Consider the following 24,985-nt stretch of genomic DNA (forward strand, 5'->3'; position numbering starts at 1 on the left):
CAAGCGCTGCAGCACTGTCGCAAAAATCATCAGTCAGTCAGTCGGGCCAGCCTCCCTTGCGCGCCCCCTACTTCCTGGCCTCACTGCCGTCGTCGGCCCCCTTCACCATTGGCCACGTGACTGCCGTAAAGTGAAACCTTTACCAGCCATTTTCCAGGTCACCTGGCCAAAGACGGTCCGTCTTTCCAAACTCACATAGTCAGTATTTTAAGAAGGAAGCCCCGCTCGGAGCATTGATACTGTGAAGCGCTGTATATTTGCCTGAATAATCATTTTAAATAACTCATATGGGTCAACTCTTTAGGTCAAAAAGACTGCGGTATGCCTTTAATAGTCTCGGCGGAGTTGCAGAAGAAAAATAATAAGAACTCCTACGATAACAATGTATTTGGCAATTTTCAATAGCCAAATAAAATAAATGAAGCAATACTTAGAGCCTGAGAATTTTTTTAAATTATGAATTGAATCAATTGATGTTATTTTACATATAAAAAATAATTGTTGACAAACCTTTTGATTTATGCAGATGACTTTATGGAAAATAAATTAAGTTTCAATTGTGCAAGATTTGGTCTCTTTCTTTTTAAGTTTTTACATGAGATGTTTACTGTATGCAAGTAACTTTTACTTCATGAGTACTATTTAATTGAGCTACTTTTTAATTTTACTTGAGTATTTTATGTATAACTCACTTGTACGTGTAGTACTTCAGTACAATTTCAATCAAGTAACAGTACATCTACTTGAGTAGGATATATCAGTACTCTTTACACTCCTGATTTTGACCACTCTTATACCTGCACTGGACTGGTTCTGACGTCACACTTTACACTTTTTAATGACACGTGACGTCACAACCGATCACCTGTGGTGTGTTTTAAGATTCACTTGGGGGTTTTTTTTCAGGACCTGCCCGTCTGCGTTTATGAAACTGGGCGGAGGGTCACGTGTCCAACTTCCTGTGTGTGTGCGCGCGCGCGTGTGTAACCAATGTGGGTGTGTGTGCATGTGTGTGTGTGTGTGTGTGTGTGTGTATATAAAGTGAGCGTCACTCCGCTGAGCTCCGCGGTCACGATGCCGCTGTCCGTCCTGATGGTGCTGCTGCTTTCAGCCGCTCCAGCAGCTGCTCTGTCTGGGTCGTTTCCTCCAGGACTTTCCGTCACTCTACCAGCGCTTTTCCCCGGGACAGAGTACGCTTTGCCCGGCGTAGCATCGGCCCGGTCAGCGGTGGCGGACCAGCCGGTTGACCCCGGGGGGGAAGAGGAGGATGCGACCGAGCATCATCATCATCATCACGGCGGCGGGTACCGGATGGTCCAATGGGAGTGGAGCTACGTGCAGACCCCCTACGTCATCGCCGTCTGGCTGCTGGTGGCCAGCGTGGCCAAAATATGTAAGTGTGTAAAATCAATACTGTACAATATACTAGCAGTTAACATTAACAGAGTACAGTAAATAGTACTGATATTTCCTACTCAAGTAGAAGAACTGTTACTTGATTGAAATTCTACTCCAGTACAAGTACAAGTAAAAAGTATCTCAATTAAATAGTACTCAAAATAAAAGTTACTAGTTACCTTCACTCTCCCACATTTATTTATTGTAATAAATCTTGCCACGGTTCCCATGCATACAATAAACATTTCCTGTCTAAACCAAAAAAGGAAGTTATACTTAATTTATTTCCCACAAAGGCATCTGTCTAAAAATAAAAGGTTTGTCAAAATGTACAATTCTTTTTAAAGAAAATAAAACCAATGAATTCAATAAAAAAATTCTGCGGCTGAAATAACTGGCATTCAACGATGTTTAATCTGGTTCGTCAGCCATGATGTGATGATTTGATAAATTGGAACGTTGTCTTCATTTTTTTGTAGTTTCACAATATTCGTTGATCATTTTTAGACAAAAAAAAAAAAAAAATAGTTTACTCAGTAACGTTTGGGTTTAGAAATGTAACTAAGTACTTTACTTCTTTTAAAATGTACTTAAGTACAAGTAAAATTACTGATTTAAAAAGTACAAGTACCTGTAACCTTGAGGCAAGATTACTGTCTTTGCACCTTTTAAACAGTCAGCGTTCACACCAAAAAGTCTTATAAAAATAATCTTTTATTGTATTTGGCCAGATGTAAAAATATAGGGACAAACCGGATTTCACGGCAGCACATAGATATTTAAAGTGCAGTAGTGCAATGGTTTTCACAGTAATTAAATACGATACAGTGGACTGGAGCAGATCATTCACTCCACATCTATCGTCCGTTGACATAAACACAAGATTCACTGTTAAGGCCACATAATGTATTTCTATACCAGACAGATGAATACACAATACAACACATCAGTACATAGCAAGCATTCAAAAAAGGAAATTAAAATACAAAAACAAATGAAATACATTTGCTTTTGCAACACACCCTCACCTGCTGTAGTGCAGTTAATATTACCACCGACGTCCAGTACCTGGCCTCGTACTGTGCAATCGACAGAAATCACAATTAATCCCCCATCACTCTATCATCAGAACATAAAAATAAACACTGGACTCAACAACAGTACAAAGTACCTGCACCGCACTGGCTCATGCATACCACTGCCTATCTCATCCGTGAGATCACTCGACACAGCAGTAACCTGAACAGAGGTACAGATGATACTCACGCTACCACAGGTGTTCCCACGCTGCCTGGTGTCGCAGGTAAATATGTCCAGATGGACCAATCAGAAGGTTTCACCTGGCCACATACCCATAAAAGCTGCTAAATTACAGTAACGTGAGGACTTGTAATCTGTCACTTTCACCTCTGATCATTGGTGATATTTTAGTCATTTAATGTAGTGTGTAGCTTCTGTGTTTTTCTGCACTGTTGAGCACCAGGATTAAAAACTTGAGATGAGACAATTTACAAAGTTCGTGAGACAAGACGATGCAATACTGGACTCGATAACGATACAAGGCAATATTTTTGGAATGGGGAAAAAAGACCCCAAAAAATGCTGTTTGAAAATTAACCATGCTTTAATTTGACTGTAACTCGGAGCATATAAACTTAATCTGGATATAAACTTTTTAACTCAATTGAAAGGTATTTCTGTATTTTTGAATGTTGCTTTGGTTTCAACACTCACACAAGTTGTGCACTGATGTCACATGACCTCACGGTCACGGAACAGAGTTGCTCTGCCCTGTGATATACGTATGGCTAAATCACTTTTCTTTTTTTTTTAACCAGACTCCGCTTGGTACGAAGGAGGGCCCAGCCATGAACATAGCTGTGCTTGCTTTTTGGGCCGAGCTACCGCACGCAAAACGCCACTCATTTTGTTCTTCTTCTTGTGTACACTGGTTAAAATCGCTACTCTGTTATTCGTGAACGGATCGTGCTGAAATTTGGTAGGTATAATCTATGGATGTGTACGCATCGACGCTCGGAGCCCAAGGGGGGCCCCAAAAGAAAAAAACAAAAGTTGATTTCTCATTTATTTCCGGGTTGAATATTACGACGGTTGGTGGTACCGAAACATTGGCACATACCAATATATAAATGGGGCCCATTACCCTGTACGTGTCACGTTTTTGAACTGACTACTCCTCTGTTAGTTCTTGTTACATTGGAATGCAGTTTGGTATGAATACTCTGTGAATCAATATGATGAAATGCTCGGAGTCCTTTTTTTAAATGAGTCAATTATTGCGACAGTTGGTGGTACCTAATCTTTGACACATACCAATATATGAATGGGGCCCATTACTCCGTATGTGCCACGGGAGCACCTGGGGGCCCCATTTTTGAAATGACTACTTCTTCGTTTATGCTCGTTGAATCGGGCTATAATTTGGCATGGATATTCTATGAGCGGATGTCAAGAGCCTTTTTGAAAGGGGGGGAGGGGACGAGGGCCCACCCCCTTTTACGGGAATTTCAAAATTAATCTGAGCATAGTTGTGTGATATATCGTTTCAAAGGCAATTCATCGTAGATTACGATTTTACATCACACAATTTCATTTGTTTTACTCGGTGGAACCGAGTCATTTGACTTAACTCTCGGGAATATGGTACGTGCTATTCGGCGCGGAGACGTGGCCCGGCCGTAGTTCATTAGAACTCGTTTACGTATAGACGCAGACAGAGAGAAACACAAAGACAGAGACAGACACAGACTTCTTTTGCAGGCATGTTCATAGTCTGTTAAACTTGTGACTGTAACTAGAATAAACCACATCGAAATAGTACTACTCATGCCATCTGTCCTCTGAGCTGTTCAATTAAAAGATCGGGGAAGAAGGTAGAGAAACAACTTTATAAAATCTAAACTAGAACAGTCTACACAGCCCAGAAGAAAAATATGTACAGGTTGTTTTTTTAACATTAGCCAATCTACACTTTGCTTTACCACCCCAACCCCCTCCCCTTCCCACAATATTGCGATACCACTCCTACCATCAACGATATATCTTGTTACGTCTTAATATTGCAATATCTTGTTACACGATATAACATCCCACCCTTGTTAAAAACGACATAAAATTCTCACATACACACACGCAGGAACTGTATGTAAACGCAGCACATGGTGTTTGTCATTATGTTACTGACACACACACACACACACACACACACACTGCAGCTCTGTTTGTGTCTCGGCTGCAGATGACACGTGTTTAGTGGCGTCCAACAGGTCTGCTGACTGTGTCTCAGTGTCAAAGCATACATTTATTATCAGTCATATCAACCATAGTTAAGCTCTACTCGTGCACAAGTACATTTTACTAGTGAAGTAAAAAGTGTCACTAGTGCCAGTAGAGCAAAAAAAGTTCACTTGAACTTCTAGTAAACCCTATATGCTAATAAGGGGGTGGGGAAAGCAAATTCCGCCTTGCCAAATTTAATTTATAATTATGTAATTTGTTAATCCATAATTACACATGGTTAGGTAATGTTATAATAATCTCTGTGTGTGTGTGCATGCGTGTGTGTGTCCACAGGGCTGTTTTAAATTGAAAACTGAAAGAGATTAATTTTTTTTTTTCTTTTTATGGATGTCATTCTGGTCTTAAAGTGGATACATGAAGAATACTATACAAAAGGTAGTCAAAGTAGTCAAGTAATCCATTAAAGTGCATAATAAAATGTGGAAAAATAGCTGAGGTTCTCCATAAAACTATAGCAGAAGGTCTGAGGAGCATTATGTCATTAATCAATTAGTTCATTAATAACTTTTCAGTTTTGTTTTGTTTCAGTGTTTGATTAAACACATCGCTCGGCCAAAAGGAGGATTTAATGCTTCACTTTGTCTCCACTGGCTTTTATTCAACTACCACCACATCACGCAACTACTAAATTAGACCATTCCACTCATAACTGACTGTGAATGAGGCCATAATTCTTTTCTTGACTCTGGTTCTGGAAATCAGTCCTGTATTCTTCTTTCAGAGGATTACACATCATTAAAAGAAAACACAAATGCTCTAAACATCTTTTACAATGTCTCCCAGAAGCAAAAAAGAAAAGCTTCAAGCAAAATTTGATGATTTGATCAAATCAGTGATTGAAGATCAGAACAAAGCAACAAATAAGGGTCTGGTTTCCTGGTCAGTGTGGCTCTTTGATCAATGACAGACAGTGTGTCTGTCCTTAGTGTCAACCCTGGATGTGGATGCAGTGAAGGACCAGAGATTATCTATCTATCTATCTATCTATCTATCTATCTATCTATCTATCTGTCTATCTATTTATCTATCTATCTATCTATCTATCTATCTATCTATTATCTATCTATCTGTCTATCTATTTATCTGCCTGTCTATATATCTATCTATCTATCCGTCTATCTATCTATCTATCTATCTATCTATCTATCTATCTATCTATCTATCTATCTATCTGTCTATCTGTCTATCTATTTATCTGCCTGTCTATCTGTCTATCTATCTATTTATCTATCTATCTATTTATCTGCCTGTCTATCTATCTATCTATCTATCTACTGTATCTATCTATCTATTATGGGTGTGCATTACTATGAATCTGACAATATAATACGATGCACGATTTGCATGTCACAATGCAATATATCCCGATACTAATCCATATTGCGATTAATTGCAATATCAATGATTACAAATTTCACCTTGACAAGTACAAAATGGCATGAAATACAATGTATTTCTTTTTTTTTACTCGCAAGTACAAGTAAATGATTACGAACTGTAATTCAAGTCCCAATATTAAAAACAAGTGGTATGTTTATCAAACTGTAACATAACCTTTTTTAAAAAAAAGTTATATTTTGCTTTTACAAAGTTTGTAATTCTTAAAAAAAAAGTAATCACATAGATCTATAAAAGTGCTCAGTATGTTTTATGAAAATTAAGTGCAATCAACTTCCAAGCTAAAATGCATTGAGGAGTGAGGCTATCTATCTGTCTGTCTGTCTGTCTGTCTGTCTGTCTGTCTGTCTGTCTGTCTGTCTGTCTGTCTGTCTGTCTGTCTGTCTGTCTGTTTGTCTATCTATCTATCTATCTATCTATCTATCTATCTATCTATCTATCTATCTATCTATCTATCTATCTATCTATCTATCTATCTATCTATCTATCTGTCTGTCTGTCTGTCTGTCTGTCTGTCTGTCTGTCTGTCTGTCTGTCTGTCTGTCTGTCTGTCTGTCTATCTATCTCACAATGATTCTGATCAGCATTATATTTGAACACATTTTTAGCTCAGAGTAGTCTATAGACTACGTTAATTTGTATTCTGTATTTATTTGTGTATCATAACATTTGTGGCTTTTATGTAAAATCTTTACTAAAAAAATGTAATAACTCTTCTCCTTGCATCTCGTGGGTTATTTTAACTTTAACACCTTGGCTCTCCTCAGTGTTCCACTTCTCCCAGCGCTTCACCAAAGTGGTTCCTGAGAGCTGCATGCTGATCCTGTTGGGCCTGGTACTGGGAGGCGTGGTTCTCTTGGCCAATGAGAAGCAGGTGTACCAGCTGGAGCCTGCACTCTTCTTCCTCTTCCTGCTGCCCACCATCGTGGGCGACGCCGGCTACTTCATGCCATCTCGCCTTTTCTTCGACAACCTGGGAGCCATCATGACCTACGCCGTGGTCGGGACGCTGTGGAACGCTTTCTGCACCGGCTTCTGTCTGTACGCCGCCAAACTGCTGGGAGTCATAGGTCAGTGACTGTCAGTCTGTGCCTTGGTGGGAAGTCAGTTTTTGGGCTTTTGGTTTGCACAGAACATCTTGTTCCACCCTTGTGTGTGCAGGGCCGGCCTTGCTGCCAGGCAACACAGGCGGCCGCCAAGTTTTGCACCGTCACAAAAAGAAAATAATAATGATAATAATTTTAAAAGGTGTAATAAATGTGAAACACACCCTTTACAATCACTGTACATGTCTTCTTTTAATCAAATATTAATATCTAGAAAGAGAGAGACAAGAAACTAGGGAATATCCAAAACAGAAACACCAAGAATCCATGGGAGGTGAAACAGTTAGAAACCCTAACTTATAACTTAAAACATAAGTTTAATGTTAGCAAGGCTGTTGCCTGCAACGCAGCCTATTATCCAAATAAATCAATGTATACACTTACAGTTATCCAGACGCAATGAGAAGGTATTTATAGCCACAACATTGCATTGCCGTTTTTGCATATGTAGTAATTCTTGTTCTATTCTATATAATTCTGTTGTGTTGTTTGCACTTTGTGTTCTTTGTGTTACTGACTAGTAAAACTAAACTGACACTTTCAGATTTTATTTTAACTTTTGATTGCTTTTGGATTTTGCACCATTGTTGCTGCTGTTCCCTCAGGACATTTGCACTATACCAGGGGTGGACTGGGACCAAAAATAAGCCCTGGCATTTTGTGTCCAGACCAGCCCACTTCATTATCAGTGACACCATGTAGAAGCTGTTATTGAGTCAGTGATGCTCAGCATGTGGCTCTTTATGTCCTAATTTTAATCATTGTTCCCCCAGAAAACCTTAAAAGGGGGAAACTTTGACCCCTTTTTACCATTTTCCTTTTGCTGATTTGCAACATCCTTTGTCCCATTTTTGCCCCTTTTCAAAACTTTTTTCAGACTTTTGCCAATGAATGTCTTTTTTCCCCTATTTTTTGTTCATTTTTGCAAGTTCTTTTTGACACTTTCATCCAATTTTTGTCCTTTCTTCAATTTTTTGGCTACTTTACATTTAAAATAAACTAACTTTTGCCCAATAAACACTACTTGTTTCCTTTTCTCCTTTCATTTTTCTTTTTTGTTTCACTTATGCCCTTTTTCACTAATTTTTGCCCATTTAATCTCCCTTTTGCCATTATATACCACCTGGTTCTTCTTTTATTTGCCCATTTTTTGGCCACTCTTGACTACTTTTGGCCCATTTTAGTCACTTTACACTCTTTTCTTGCTGCGTTTTGGCCACTTTTGGACCATTTTTGGCCACCTGTTACCATGTCTGCCTCATCTCACTCGTCAAAAAAAAACTAAAAAAACAGGTGCCCGGTATGCCAGATGGTCAGTCCATCCCTGCCTCTATACTATACCTGTAGGTGTTTTATTGTATTATAGTGTATTATTGTAATTTTTAAAATATGTTGTATATTGTGTACACACCGTGTATAGACTTTTATTTTTAAACTTTATTTATTTTTATTCATGTATTGGGAGGGTGTCAGAGTCCACTCTTGCCTCGGGCACCGAATGACGTAAAGCCGGCCCTGTGTGTATTTAGATGATTCTGTGCAGGCTGACCTGATGGACTTCCTGCTGTTTGGTGCTCTCATCTCCGCTGTGGACCCCGTGGCGGTCATTGCCGTCTTTGAGGAAGTTCATGTCAATGAGATGCTTTTCATCATCGTGTTCGGAGAGTCTCTGCTGAATGATGCCGTCACTGTAGTGAGTCACATGACATCTAGCCCTAATCCTGGTGCAGGGTTCTACACTTTTTTCTGTTACGTTTATTATAAATCAAATGTTAGTGTTAAAAAATAGGCAGAACATCAACAATGAAACTTTTTTCTTTTGCCTTGAATTCAATTATTTCTCTTCCTGCAGGTTTTGTACAAAGTCTACATCTCCTTCGTAGAGGTCGGACCAAAGAACGTCCAGACAGCCGACTACTTTAAAGGAGTTGGTGAGTCACGCCCTGTTTACTGTGTACGAAGAGAAAATGTGATTAAATATGATTAAATATGATTAAATAATCCATTAAGGCACATATGACATGATGTGTAACTGTAAAGATAACTGCATCTGTGTCTGTTTCATCGTGAATTTGTTTTCATTCCTAAAGTAAAGTAAGGTCTTTGCTTTACATGTATTGCCGACGATACATTTGCTGTTTTTCTCTGAGACTGTGGAGGAACTTTATGCCAGGGACAAGTTTGACAGGTTTAGCTGATTTAGGAGGTTAGTTTAGCACAGAAGAACTCCATTCTTTATTGCACAAGTGTCAAACTCAAGGCGCGGGGCGGCCAAACCTGGCCCTTTAGAGCAGGGATCACCAATTAACCTTCTGAAACTGTGAGCTACTTCATAGGTACTGTATAGTCTGAAGGGCTACCTATTAAATACTACATTTTTAGGGTTTCACTTAAATTAGAGGGTAAGCTAATAAGGAAGGATAGTAGTAACTTAAAAAGGTAGAAATGTTGACGTTTGAAGTTGAGATTTTAGATGGAACTCATTGGTGACTAGAGGAGCTCACGTGGTCTATGCGGGCTACTTGATGCCCTGCAGCACCGTGTTGGTGACCCCTGCTTTAAAGCATCTAATGTGAAGTGCAGGAAAAATTAAAATTACAGAAATGACCAAATATTTCCGTTCTAGATATCTCAGTCCTTCAAATTCACAACTTCAATGGAACTCCACCATATTCACATGGGCTCGCTATTTGGCCAAGCCTATGTCACACGACTGCAGACACAAGTTGTCAAAAGAACCCTACATTTTTATAAAATCCTGCAATTTCTCCCAAGCATCCATCCATCCATCCATCCATTTTCTGACCCACTTGTTACCATTTTCAGGGTCACAGGGGTCTGCCGATGCCTATTTCCAGCTATCAATGGGTGCTAGGCGGGGGTACACCATGGACAGGGTGCCAATCCATCGCAGGGCAACACACAGACAGATAAACAACCTTTCGCACTCACATTCACTCCTATGCACAATTTCATGACACTAATCAACCTAACAGTCCTGTTTTTGGATTGTGGGAGGTTCTTGAAAACAATAACACAAAATCAAGAACCTTTGAAGTGAAGCTCCTGCAGGCACTGATGTTTATTGTTGGATATTGTCAGTGCCTTATGTACTATGTATAAGTTAAAGTACAAACTAGGACACAATAATGTTGAAATAACTCTTTTTTTTCCACCAAAATTCGGTGGCTCTTTTTAGATCAAACTTCTCCATATTTGGCCCCTGAGGGAAAATTAGTTTGACAGCCTTTCTTTAATGGATCACAGGCTACTTTTTGTGGTGCAAAACATATTCAAAATTGGCCTCTCAAGTCTGATTGACATATTTCCAATGTTCTTATCGTGTGTAGTAAAGGTCTAACATCTGTTTTTGTGTATATATATATACAGTATATCAGTGAATAGATACTGAACCCTCCTCAGCTGCAGCATCATGCATAAGACAAACTACTCCCAAGCTTCGGTGTCTCTTCCTCCTCAGCCTCCTTCCTCATCGTCAGTGTCGGGGGAACAATGGTGGGTCTGGTCTTTGCAGTCATTCTCGGCTTCATCACTCGTTTCACCAAGAAGGTTCGGATCATCGAGCCGCTCTTCGTCTTCCTGCTCGTCTACCTCGCCTACCTGACCGCTGAGCTCTTCTCGCTCTCTGCCATCCTGTCGTAAGTCTTACCGTAGCAACCAGTACGAGTGGGAAGATATAACTATAAAACCAGTTTCATGATTAGGCTTATACTTAAACAATTCAGCCTGACAAATATACCAGTATGTCATTGTTGATCTAAATCAACCACTAAAGAAAATGATTTTTAGAAAATCGTTGACCAAGTTTTTGTGTCAGGCACATTGTTTATTTGTTGAATGCATACTGTAAATGACCCCTCGACAATGAAACTGTCCTCCAGCGCCACCATCAGGCCAAGCTTTTCATTTACAATTAATTTATCTTGAATAGTTTTCATCAAGATCGTCTCAATTTTACTGACAACATTAATAACTACAAGAGTATGAACCCTATTGGTTGTGGTGATGATATGGCCTTTCCTGCAGCGCCACCATCAGGTCAATGGGGATGTACGGTCACACATGGGTCACACACAGACAGGCAAGTTTTTACACAGCTAAAACAGCTTGGGGTCAAATTGACCCTAGGGGAACACCAATGCGTGCAATACTGTATGTGTCCAGCACAATGAAAAAATATTATCATGATAATTTTATACTTAATTAATTGTAGCCATTAAATTAGGAAAAGTCATGAAATATGAAGCAAAAAATAAAAGTCAACTATTATTTTTTGAATGACAAACACTGAATGGGGTCAAATTGACCGAAAGGATAATAGGAGGGTTACGTTCTTAGCAAGTTTGTAAACTGTTTATAAAGGTCATCTCCTCTGACTTGTTTGTATTTGCTAATAAATATTTTTAGTTTCATGATGATTTGCTTGTTATTTCAAAAAGTTTAAGATTATTCCAGGAAAAATAGTATTCAGATTTTTTTTCTGGTGAAATTTGAATTTAGTCAAATAAAATTGAATAAAATAGGTCACTGATTCTTTACAAAACATGATCACTAGCTGCAGCTCTAATCCCATGTAAACAGTACAACCAATAACACAGAGATATCCAGAATAAATGTTTATCTCTATCTCTATGTTTATGTTTATGTTTATTGATGGGATCCCCATTAGCACAGCAGGGTTGTCACTATTCTTCCTGGGGTTCGCATATAAAAAATACATTCTTGGTAAAATACAACCATTATGTATCAAACCTCAAGCCATAGTTAATATATCTTCAGTTCAGTTTTACTGAGTAGAAATTGTTTCAATACCGATTTAAATGTTTTTGTCTTCACTATCAGAGTTAGATTTACTGGTTGCATATTCCATGCATGCATTGCTCTGTACATGCGATACTCACAAAATGAGTGTGATACATACACATACATTATCTATTTTTTACTGACAACCATTTAAGTTAATTCAGCATGACTTTGGTTCCATAATCGCAGCGTAACACCAGTCGAGCTGCTCTGTTTTGTAAGGTCTGTAACCCTTTTAACACCCCAGCTGCAGCATTTGACCACACCACTGAGCAATAGTCAAGATATGACAGTACCAGAGTCTGAGTTATCCATTAGTGTAAATGACCATGTAACATTAGAGGTGTGTGTTGTGTTGCATTTTCCTCTACTTATCTGGGCAGAATCCTCAGCAGGCAAGCCCAGACTACCAGACTACTCTCTCCTAGCCATTTCCACCACCTCCTCTTGGGGATCCCAAGGCATTTCCAGGCCAACAGAGAAATATACTGTAATGGGCCCGAGGGTCACTTTGATCTACTGCCAACTGTCAGTCTTCCTCAGAGGCATTTAGTGATTGCTTTGATGTATTTAGTGATTGCATTGATGTATCCCTATGAGTTCTTTCACTAGTTTAAAGGGAGAACATGTAAACCCCAAGGCTTCCTCAGAAATCAAACTCAGATCATCATCGCTAAAAGATGAAGATAAAAAATTGAGGAATCTTTGAGCAGCATTTTTGAAACAGCCAGCAGTGCTGCACGCAACAATAAAAAACAAGAGTGGATCACACGTTACATATGATCGTCATGAATCAAGGACTTCAGGAAACAAACAGAGTTAGAGATTATCCATCATAAAAATCTGAACGTCCTGTTTTTCTGGTAGAACTCCTTTGATCTGATGAGTTCAGTGAGTGAGAATCAGTCCTGGACTGTGTTTAAGATTCTTATGAATTCCAGAGTTGTATTTCATGTCAGTTTGTCCCCATGGCCCCCGTAATGTCTTTCTGATGTCTCCACAATGACTGAATCCTTCCAGAATGACCTTCTGTGGCATCGGAGCCAACAAGTATGTGGAGGCCAACATCTCCCAGAAGTCTCGGACCACGGTGAAGTACACCATGAAGACTCTGGCCAGCATCGCAGAGACCATCATCTTCATCTTCCTGGGGATTTCCGCTGTGGACAAGTCTAAGTGGGCTTGGGACACTGGCCTCGTGTCCTGCACACTTGTCTTCATTTTCGTCTTCAGGGCTATGGGTTTGTCCCTGCTACAGATTCCCTATACACTCCTTCACAAATGCTCCATAATATCATAAAAGGTCTATCCATCCATTATTGTCCATGTGCTTAAAACACATTTCAAGAGCAAGTCTTTATAATGAGGTGACAAGCTAGTTTGTTTAGATGTAAACAAAGAAACATCTTTTAAAATAGCTTCAATAAAGTAAATGAAAATAGTTATTTCCTCTCTTACAATAAATAAACAGGATGCAAACAGGTGCTTCAAATTATTTATTAGATATTAAAAGATTAATTAATTTCTTTTCAATCTTGGGGTCGGGACCTCATGTGGGGTCACCTGAATTTTAAACAGGGTTGCCTGAAATGTTGAATAATTGATAAAAATTAAAAAAAAAAAAAAAAAAATTGCTGATTAAAAATAAATTTTCTAATACTGATTGATTGTTATTGTTTTTCAAAATAAAACAACACAAAATCTTAAACAACTGTATTATATTGATAAATTTTAGTCTAGTTAATAATAATAATAATAATAATAATAATTGAATATCTGAGCTGGCAAAACATGACACTAATCCTAGCTGCTCTGTATTTGTAATACAGTATTAAAAACATGATCAAAAACTAATTCTAGGGGGGGAAAAGTATTTACGGTCACCATAAATTCTTATTCTAATATAAGAATTGGGTCATGATCCAAAAAAGGTTGGGAACCACAGTTAAATGTAATTTAAATCTAAAAAACTGAAAACTGAAGTTTTAAAGTTGGGTTACATGTGACCTAATAACCAGCAGGTAAATATCACTGCTAATAAAAGATAAACAGCAACAGATTTATTCACTTTCAATCCATCCTCTCCTTCACTGTAACCTCCTCTGTGTTTCTCTCCAGGTGTGGTTGGACAGACGTGGTTTCTCAACCGTTTTCGCCTCGTCCCGTTGGATAAAATCGACCAGGTGGTGATGTCATACGGTGGCCTGCGAGGTGCTGTGGCCTTTGCTCTGGTGGTTTTACTGGACGGCGACCAGGTCAAAGCCAAAGATTACTTCGTAGCTACGACCATCGTGGTCGTCTTCTTCACCGTCATGTTTCAGGTGGGAGCACCGACAGGCATGTGTCATGTGACCTCGACTGGTGAACATCTTCAGTCCTTTATCTTAATGTTCAAGCCGTGCTCAGGGCTTTTTCACAGCAGTTCTTTACATAATGTTTAGAAATTATTTGTAGGATCTATTTTTAAAAGAAAAAACATGTACTAAATTAACTTTTCCTCTATTTAATTTATCAGTTCATCCTAAATATCTGTTGCTCTACAAAAAGCAAAAGGTTTCTTCCGCATCGGATACTAACATACTACACACTACACCAGGGGTGGGCAAACTTTTTGGCTCAGGGGCCACATGGACTTATAAAAATTGACAGACGGGCCGGGCCAGCAGCCGATGCATACATACATTCTCCTTCTTCTTCTTGTCGAAAGTTCCAATTTATAAAACTTCATAACAAACCTTATGCGTTACAGATTTGCAACTTTCACCCAAATTTTGCCCCAATTCTAAAGAAATGTTTGTACATTTAAGGAGAGACAGGCCTGTTAGTAGAGCAGTGCTTCTCAAAGTGTGTAGTAGAGAATGGAGACATGACAGGTTGAAATTTTCAGTTTGATGCCAATTTTCTCAAAAACCCTTTCTTCATCGACAATAAAGATCATTACTAGGCAAATTTAGAATCCTAAAAAGTATCAGAAATTAAAAGAGCATTCAATTAAGACTTCATTAGATATGCGACTGGGATCAAAATGTAACGTGGAACTAAAATGCAAATATAATTATTTACAGTATATACTCATTGAGTGTGTAGTGACTACACACTCAATGAGTATATACTGTCTACTATATATACTATTAGTGTGATTAGTATGATGAAGATGATGACCGTTCTGGCTGAAGTATACTTCCAAGTTTCCCAAGATGCATTTGGAACCTACAACAACAAAAACCTGAATCACACTGAGACTAAATATCTCTGTTGATTCTCCAACTTTGAAAGTTCTGAAAACATTTTAAGTGAGAAAGTGACCAAGTAGAATATCAACACGTGCTCATTTGATCCATAAACTAGCAGAAACACTTTTCATGCTGCATTTCGGAGACCCGCCAATGTGCAACTGAATAAACTTCTGGTTAACTTCAAAACAAGGCTTCTCAATAATGTGCTTTACATGATCAAAAAGTGCAACAGAAAACATTCAACAGCTTAAAATCAATAAGAACATTAAACTCAGCAAAAACATTTAAAATCATCAGTAAAATCAATTAAAATCATCAACAAACATATTACATCTACAACATGACCAAAAATCTCTCTCTCAATCCTCACCATGTTTACTGTGAGCTCTGGGCTCCACTATCTGACCTGTGTCCATAGATCTGAGAGACCTGCTGGGTTCATACCTGACTAACATGTCACTGATGTATTCTGGACCAAACCCATTCACAGATTTATACACCAGCAGCAGAACTTTAAAGTCTATTCTGAGGCTGACTGGGAGCCAGTGTAAAGACTTTAAAACGAGTAATGTGTTCTGATCTCTAACAACCCTATTTACAAAAGCATTTTAAACTATTGGAAGACAATAAGAGATGCTTTTATTTTGAAACAGGGATGTTTTCAATTTAGCTTGAAGTCAGTCCCAGGACATGACGCTTGCAATGCATCATGGGGCGGTTGAGTATGACTACTTTGACCACCGTGCATACTTAAGAAATGTCCCCATATAGCATACATCTGGGTATTCCTCATGTCACATACTCAGTATTTCCATACTAATATGAACGCACTACATACTTATTTTGACGTCAGACTTAGTTTGAGTAGTACGTTAGTATGACATTTACAACCCAGCCCTGGTCTTCTGCTGCAGGGTCTCACCATTAAACCTCTGGTCAAATGGCTCAAAGTTCCTCAATCCACCAACAAGAAGCCCACGATCAACGAGGAGATCCACGAGAGGGTGATGCCAAATCACTTAGCAGTTTGATATACACATCCTCTCTACAGTTCTACAGTGTGTGTATGTGTGTGCGTGCCTGTGTGCAGGCCTTTGATCACATCCTGACTGCAGTGGAGGACATCGCAGGCCTGCAGGGCTATCACCATTGGAGAGACAAGTAAGGTCATCACAGGTTCACATCACCGTGACAACACACCATTAAACAGAGGTGTAAAGAGTACTGATTTATCCTACAAGTACTGTTACTTGATCGAAATTGTACTTAAGTACAAGTAAGTTATACCGAAAATACTCAAGTACAAGTAAAAAGTAGCTCAATGAAATACTGTAGTACTCAAAGTAAAAGTTATTAGTTACTTTTACCCTCCGCTTTATTTTTTGTGATAAATCTTACCACGGTTCCCTTGCATACAGTAAACATCTCATGTTTAAACTTAAAAAGAAAGAGAACAGATTTTGCAAAATTGGAACTTATATCATTATAAAAACAATTCTCAGGTTCTAAGTATAGCTACATTTATGAACTATGAAACCACAACCTGAACCGAACAAAGTGGCTGGGCATTGATCAGAAAAGGCAGAACTACAGAACATATGTTCAACATAGAAGAGACCATGAAACGTAAATATAAAAATAATCACAAGAAATAACAACTTCCTCAGTTGGGTGTAAAAATGTAACAAATTATTTTACTTTTTAAAAAAAAAATTACAAGTACACAAGTAAAATTAGTATATACTTTAAAACATCTGTTTTAGAGTATTGTGTCTGCTGGTGCCGTGCATTACGTTTAATCTGATTGGTCGAATATGATGTGATGCATTTGATTGTTGTCTGGTCATTTCATTTTTTGTAATTTCACAATGTCTGTTGATCATTTTAAAACCAAAAATAATGATTTACTCAATAACGGTTGGATGTAGAAATGTAAGAAATTACTTCATGCGTGTGCGTGTGTGTAGGTGGGAGCAGTTTGATAAGAACTATCTAAGTAAGCTGCTGCTGAGGAAGTCTGTATACAGGAAGAGTGAACTGTGGGAGGCCTACCAGAAGATCAACATCAGGGACGCCATTAGTGTCATTGACCAGGTAACACACACACACACACACACACACAAACACAACAGTAAATGATGCTGGAGTTATTTTGGAATAATATTCTTCAGAGAGATAACGTCTCAGAACCGTGTGTGTGTGTGTGTGTGTGTGCGTTCAGGGTGGAAATGTGTTGACTTCAGCCCAACTGTCCCTTCCGTCGATGACGAGCAGAGCATCGTTTCCTGACATCACTAACTACCTGTGAGTCTCTCTACATGCTGCACCTCACCACTGAGATGTGTGATTCTGTGTCATGTTTACAAGTTTATCTGTTTATTTGTTCATTGGATCTCCATTAGCTTCCACTGTGGGGGTTGATAATCTTCCTGGGGTTAATGAAAACAAAAAGAAAATCAAGATTCTTGTCAAAATATACAGTAACATTGCATTAAAATGTACATCAAAACACATTTTTAATACATCAACAAATACATTTAAAAAATACATGACATATACACTAAGATTGGTTAAAAAAATATGATTTTAAAGCATTTTTATCATATTTGTTGTCTTTCAGGTCCCTAGGCAATTTGTTCCATAAGTGAAAAGCTCTAAAAAAAGAGACATCTGTAAATAGTTGGTATTAGGATGATTGGTGACTCAGTTGGAGTTTGACGCAAGTTGAGTATTGTACAAGTAGATACAGTATATAGAATAGAATAGAATAGAATAGAATAGACCTTTATTGATCCCATAGGTAAAATTCACATGTTGCAGCAACACAATAGAACAGCACACAGTAATAACAAAAATAAATAACAACATAGGATAATAGTTCAAATATATGACTGTGAGACAAACATAAATTACAAAAAGATTAAAAATAAAATTTAAAACAAAAACAAATCAACATCAATGGCATAAAAAAACACAATGACAATGACAAATGAAGGTATATGGTTTGGAAGGTATCAGTGTTGTTACAGATATTGAGTTAAAATATGATGGGAGTATTTGATCTTTTCTTGAAATACTCTTGGTTGGTGAGTTAAAATAATCTTCTTTATAAATAATAGTAAATTATAATGCATTTTAGAGTCAATGTGGGGCCCTGATAAGATGCAGTGATAATGGTCCTCAAAGCAAGGAAGCCTTGATCTGGGCTACTTGAAGCCACTTAAATCAGATTTAGTGGTTACCGAACAGATTACTGAACAGTATTTAATGTGACGCAGCACAAGAGACTGTACCACTTGCTTCAAAGTTGGTGTGTGTGTGTGTGTGTGTGTGTGTGTGTGTGTGTGTGTGTGTGTGTGTGCGCGTGCGTGTGTGTTATGTTGTTGTGTTACAGGCGTGAAAACGGCAGCGGTGTGTGTCTGGACCTGCAGATGATTGATAACGTTCCGGGAGCCAAAATGAAGGAGGACTTGGAGACGCATCACTTCCTGCTGGGAAACCTGTACAAACCCAGGAGACGGGTATACACACACACATACTGTATTTGCAAAAAAATGAAAAAAAACACTATACTGTTTTTAGTGTTCTAACAAATGTCCTTATAATCGATGCACACAGCACATTTTATGGCAAGCTGTTTTAACATTTAATAAGTAGCGGTACTTGTAATTGTAGATATCATTAATTACATTTTGACATGTTGTAATTCCCAGTCCACATATTCATAATGTAATTTTGACTAGTTGCAATTCTAATTATTGATATCTACAATTCTATTCTCACTAGTTACACTGTTAATTGTAGATAATCAACAATTTAATTCTCACTAGTGGAAATCACCATTGTAGATATCTGAAACGAGACAAAATGTCCCATTGACTTCCAGTCAAATTTAATTTCAGATATCTACAATTCAATTTGACATGTTACAATTCCAAGGCCACATATCCATAATATAATGTTGACTCGTTGCAAGGTTAGTTGTTGATATCTACAATTCTCACTAGTCATAAGGTTAATTGTTGAAACTGTATCTACTGTTCTTACTTTTCAGATATCATAAATTGAATTGTAGATATCTGAGATTAAATTCTGACTAGACAGAATTAAATTACTGATATGTCATCTTGGGATTGTAATTAGTAAGAATGTAATTTCAGATATCTACAATTCCTTTTATAACTAGTCAGAATTGAATTATACATATCAAAAAAGAGTTAAAATAACATAGACATAACCGGAATACAATTGTTAGTATGTTGATATGTGGGTGGGACATCTGAAATGCATACATTGAGTGAGCGAGAACGGTGCAGGAAGGGTTTGATGCTGAGACGGCGTCTCTGCCTGTGACTGAATGTTTAATGTGTTTAATTAGAGGCACACAGAGTTATTGCAGAGCAGTGACACCAACATTCTTGTTCATACAGACGCCTGTTGCATAGATCCTGACATTTTCCCCGATCCACAGACGTCTGTCTCTGAATGTCTCTGTAGAACGTCAGTCAGCAATCCTCATTAGGTTGACAATGGGGGGCGTTTATGGCCCACAGTTCCCTCTGAGTAGTGCGCACAGCTGTGTATAATGTCAAAATTGTTTTCCAGACATCTAAAATTAACATTTCGACATGTCAAAATTACATTTTCACACTTCAATATGTAATTCCCACAAGTAAACTCTAAAATTGCAACTAGTAAAATCCTACTGATTAATCCTGTATTGTGTTGGAAAAACTCACTTACATTGTCTGAGGTAAAGCAGAGAAATTTGAATGTGTATGGAAATAATTATTGGATTTTCTTGAACAACAAAGTGTTTGAAGATGTGTTGCTGTGTACTGAGCATTTTATTTGTAATTGTGTATTTGTTGCGCTGTATTTTTTCCCCCTGTTGGTTACAAATTTGTCTTTGTTTGAATACTTATTGTCTGTTTAAAAAGTGTTTAAAAATTCAATAAAAATATTGTTTGAAAAAAAAAAAAAAGCCTTACTGAATAAAAAATAGTAAGCCCTACTGAATGTATAATGTTAAAACAGCTTTCCATCACATATTATAATTTCCTCACTCCCTGTATTTCATCTTTCTTTCTTTCTTTCTTTCTTTCTTTCTTTCTTTCTTTCTTTCTTTCTTTCTTTCTTTCTTTCTTTCACTCAAAATTACATACTGTACACCAGGAGTTTAAAACTCATTTTAATCCAGGGGCCAAATATGGACCAGTTTGAGTTTAACTGGCCCACAGAGTTTAGTTTGAAAAAAGAGCAAATTCACCATTAATGTGCCCTCGTTTGAAACTCCACATATAAATGATAAAGAATGAGAGTATATCAGTCCCTGTAGGATTGATCACTTAAATTTCCCTAATTTTGGCAATTTGGTGAAATTTTGTGGAATGTTTGAAGAAAACTTGCCAGATTTTGGAAAAATTGAGAGTTCTTTCAACAATTTGAGATTAAAAATGACTGCCGTTATGTGATATAAGAACTGGAACACTGAGCTCTGCAAATATTGTTGATTTTAATTGAATTTTTGTATTTGGAGGGACTGAGATATCAACCACTGAATTCGTTGATAAGTTACAAAAAGTTTCATGTTTTTTCTATCTATTTGACTTACTGTGTTGTAACATTGTGTTCCCCTTGTCTCCATGTCCCCCAGTATCAGCCCCACTACAGTAGACACTTCATGCCTGTGGGCGAGCAGGAGCGACAGGATCGAGAAGTGTTTCAGAGGAACATGAAGAGGAGAATGTCTGCGCGCTACATACGACACAAACGAGAGCGCAGCCTTAGGAAGGTGGGACGACCAACAGACAGAGGCTGTGTTCGAAATCGCTCACTAACAATACTACACTCTCAATGAGTATATACTGTCTATATATACTATTAGTATGATTAGAATGCTGACCGTTAACTGCGAAACAGGAGCTTTATTTACCAAAGAGTTCACAAAAAAACTAATGGAAGACAAGAAGAGATGCTTTTATTTTGAAAATGGGATGTTTGATTTTTAGCTTGAAGCTGGTCCCAGGACGATTATTATTATTATTATTATTATTATTATTATTATTGCCCACCGTGTATACTTACGAAATGTTCTGATATAGTATAAATCTGGGTACTCAATCTTTGCATACTATCTAATGTGAACTCACTGCATTTTGACGTCAGTCGTAGTATGAGTACGTTAGAATGACATTTCAAACACAGACAGACACTCTCAGTTAGTGTTCCACAGACATACACATGAAAACGGATGTAAAACTGATCAGGAGAATATTAAAAGTGTCACAGTAGGTCTAAATCTGCAAGTCTGTAGAGCAGGGGTGACCACATCCGGTCCTGAAGAGTCGCTGTCCTGCATGTTTTAGATGCTCCCCTGGTCCAGCACTGCTGATTGTAAAGATTAGCCTTGTTGTCAGGTCTTCTGGAGAGCTGCATTATGAAAACATCTTTAGATTCAGGGAAACATCTAAATCATGCAGGACAAAGGCCCTCCAGGACTGGATTTTAGGAATAAGTGGTTTCATCAGATAAATGATGATAGTTTCAGCAGTCCTCTGAACTCTACAGAAGGTTCTGCATGTTTAGTGATTTCAGTTTCTTTTGCTTTTTTCTCCAACAGCACAAAGGCTCAGACTTTAAGGACAATGAAGGCGACAAATCCAGAAGAAACGTGAGCTTCCATGACAAAGGTAACATCCAGGACCACCTCCCTCGTTCCTCTCTCATCTAAACCCTTCCTGCTCTCTTGTCCTGTGTTTCAGATGCTGTGCTCGTTTCCATGGAACTGGATGGAAACAAAGCTGAACACTCAGACTCAGAAAAGGAGGTGGACGTGGGAATCACCTTCAGTGCTCGCAAGGCTGAGACGCCAAAACAACGACCCAAGTCAGGTAAAGTTAAACTGACCTGAAGCATTCATCCTTTCCAGCAAATTGGTTTCTTGAGACTGTGCACCTACAACGCCACCTGTTGGAAAAAGCATGTATAAACAGGCAGGTGTGATCTTTTTCTACGTAGTATATACAGTAGCAGTGCTTCTCTAAGTGGGCAATAGAGGTTTGACAGGTGGGGCACCAGAAACTTATCAATTTCATCCCAAATGTCTTTCTGAGATCAATAACACTAACAAAACACCTACACACAACGAAAGACATAACGAGAAGGCTAGAAATGTAGCAGAAATTTTTAGACTGCATTAGATATGAGACCAGGAACAAAAGTGACATGGAACTAAAGTACATAAATAATTATTTAAAATGACTGAAAAAATTCATTTCCAAGTTTTTTGCTTCAAACAACTGTATTTTTTTGACTAATTAATTATTAGTCATTAACTAACATTTTTAAATTCGGTTTTCATGCAGGTGATAATTTATTCATGAAATATGTTTGTTGCATTATGACATGATGTTATTTGTTCCCTGTTTATTTCAAGCTTTTGTCACAGACTGTAAACAATGTGTTGTTGTTTCCTGTATTTTTGATTACTGCACTTTTACATTTGTTTTTCATCCAGTTGATTTACTTTTTAAATGTATTGTGAAACATGATGTTACTTGTTCCCTGTTGTTAGTTCAATACATGTGAAAAAGTGTTATTTATAGAAGCTGGAATATAGTACAACACCAACGTACAGATCTTATAGCGCCACCCAGTGTATCAGAATAATGTTGACTAGCTCGGCCTCAGTCCATTGTCAGGGATCAATTTATCTTGACTTGATGTGAAGTTAACCACTCGTGTTAGGAAACCGCCCCCACAGACTTTGACGAGCGAGTTTGACAAATAAAATGAATTCATGAAGTGCTGCAACAACAGACTATGAAATACATAAATAAATAGTGAAATATTTATACCTCATACTTTTCAGAATGAAAATGAAATGTAAAATGGATTTAATTAAATATTGACACATTTGATTAATTAATGAATGGTGTATTTATTGGCACTCTTCGTCCTCCATAAATATGAACAGTACAATGGAGATTTTTTTAAATAATAAAAAAAAAAAAAAAAGTTTCTGAACTGTGTTTTTTTTTTGGCAAGAAGATTTTTCTTCTTGTTGACAGGAGAATTCTGGGCGTCTTCATCTTTTTTTTGTGTTTTATTCAGTTCCAGCAGCTTTGGAGGGAGACCAGAGTCAACCCTTCCACCCTTTGTCTCCCCCCTGTGGGGACAGCCACCTACCATGGAAAGGTGGAGTTGGTTCTCTTCCTCCCTGCATCTCTGTGGAGGCGACCAAGCTCATCCCTGTGGACCTGCAGGAGGCCTGGAACCAGAGCATCTCCTCCCTGGAGAGCATCTCCTCACCTCCTGCCCTCACCGAGCCCATGCACCGCCGCGTCAGTGCCCTCTCAAGACCTGGAGGCTCCCGCCCCGTCTCCTACACACCCTCCCGCCCCGTCTCCTACACGCCCCCGGGCATCTCCTCCTCAGCGTCTCAGGGATCCTTCAGCTTTCCAGAAAAGAAAAAGAAGGAGCTGAAGAAGGAGAAGAGCTCCGAGTCACAAGAGATGCAACCTCTCCTCCTGGAGCCGCCCTCTGCCCCCCCACCCCCTCCTCCTGACAGGGGGAGGAACCCCTGCGTGTACCTGAGGAGTCTGGTAACAGCCCCCCCTGCTGGAAGTAGTGAGCTAAGCAGTCGGGGCCCCACCCAGCTGTAACCAATCAGATCAGCTGGAGACGGGAAAGACGTATTCTGACCATCCCTACGTCATATGGAGCCTCTAGCAGGGTTGGGGTCAATTATAACTGTAATTGCGTAATTGATAATAATAACAATTATTGCGTAAATCTATTTGTAATTGTAATTTTATAAATCTGTTGCTGTCATAATTGAAATTGACAGATTTTATAGAATTTTCATGCCAATTACAATTACAAAGTCAATTATCTGAACTCAGTTACAATTACAACCGCGACATTTTTTTTAATTACAATTATAATTATGTCATAATTGTATTTAATTATCAATTACGCGATTCTAACTATAATTGACTCCAACCCTGGTACATGATCAGATACACAGATAGCAATTCATGAAAACCAGCCTTATGATATTGTGCCCTTAAAGATACATAGATATATTTTCATTGATATAGATTTTTATGTGCTTGCGTGAATCTTTTACACACGTGTAACGTGTACGTTGTGTATATGTTAAGGTGTCTGCGCATCAAACACTGTAGAGTATATTTAGAGTTTTAAAGAAAACGGAGTAACCTCTGCTGCCTTGTTGAGCAACTTATGTAAAAAAAAAATTCAAAGCAGAGGTCAAAGTTGATGCATACATAACGTATTTTATGCCCAAGTTGCGTACAAGCTTAACGTCAACGTCACAAGGCATTTGCCTAAAACTTTTAAGTGACCCTGTAAAAGTAACGTACTTTAGAGATAAATAGAGCAGCATTCTGGTGTAGTGGACCCCGTATTTATTGTCCTGAATGATAGCAAAGGACCCCACGTGTCAGCACAGTGTGGTTTATGTGTGTGATTTAAGGAGCTTCTATCACTGGAATATACAAACATCCCACTTTCGGGAATTAGTTTTGGAAAAAACTCCAAAACACCTGAAGTAAAAAAAACCACATAGTATACCTGTATTTGTCATTACTCATACAGGACTGTCACCAATTGTGAGCTTTACACACAACATCCTCCAAATAATTATCTGATAGAATTAGTAAAGCCTGACTTAAA

At 38.2% G+C, this 24,985-nt stretch overlaps 1 protein-coding gene across 1 annotated transcript; it reads left to right on the forward strand.

Moving 5' to 3' along the window:
* The first annotated feature begins 1,078 nt into the window (after window positions 1-1,078).
* On the forward strand, window positions 1,079-24,005 carry slc9a5 (solute carrier family 9 member A5). Its single transcript, XM_028473217.1, has 16 exons — window positions 1,079-1,393; window positions 6,885-7,187; window positions 8,753-8,916; window positions 9,076-9,154; window positions 10,705-10,882; window positions 13,068-13,288; window positions 14,166-14,368; window positions 16,198-16,287; window positions 16,374-16,444; window positions 17,251-17,377; window positions 17,505-17,587; window positions 18,678-18,804; window positions 20,940-21,077; window positions 21,906-21,975; window positions 22,048-22,176; window positions 23,399-24,005. Exons 1-16 carry the CDS (start codon window positions 1,093-1,095, stop codon window positions 23,947-23,949), a joined length of 2,835 nt encoding a protein of 944 aa, XP_028329018.1. The 5' UTR covers window positions 1,079-1,092; the 3' UTR covers window positions 23,950-24,005.
* The last annotated feature ends 980 nt before the right edge of the window (window positions 24,006-24,985 follow it).

The sequence above is a fragment of the Gouania willdenowi genome, chromosome 3 (assembly GCF_900634775.1).
Source record: "Gouania willdenowi chromosome 3, fGouWil2.1, whole genome shotgun sequence".
Taxonomy (NCBI): Eukaryota; Metazoa; Chordata; class Actinopteri; order Blenniiformes; family Gobiesocidae; genus Gouania; species Gouania willdenowi.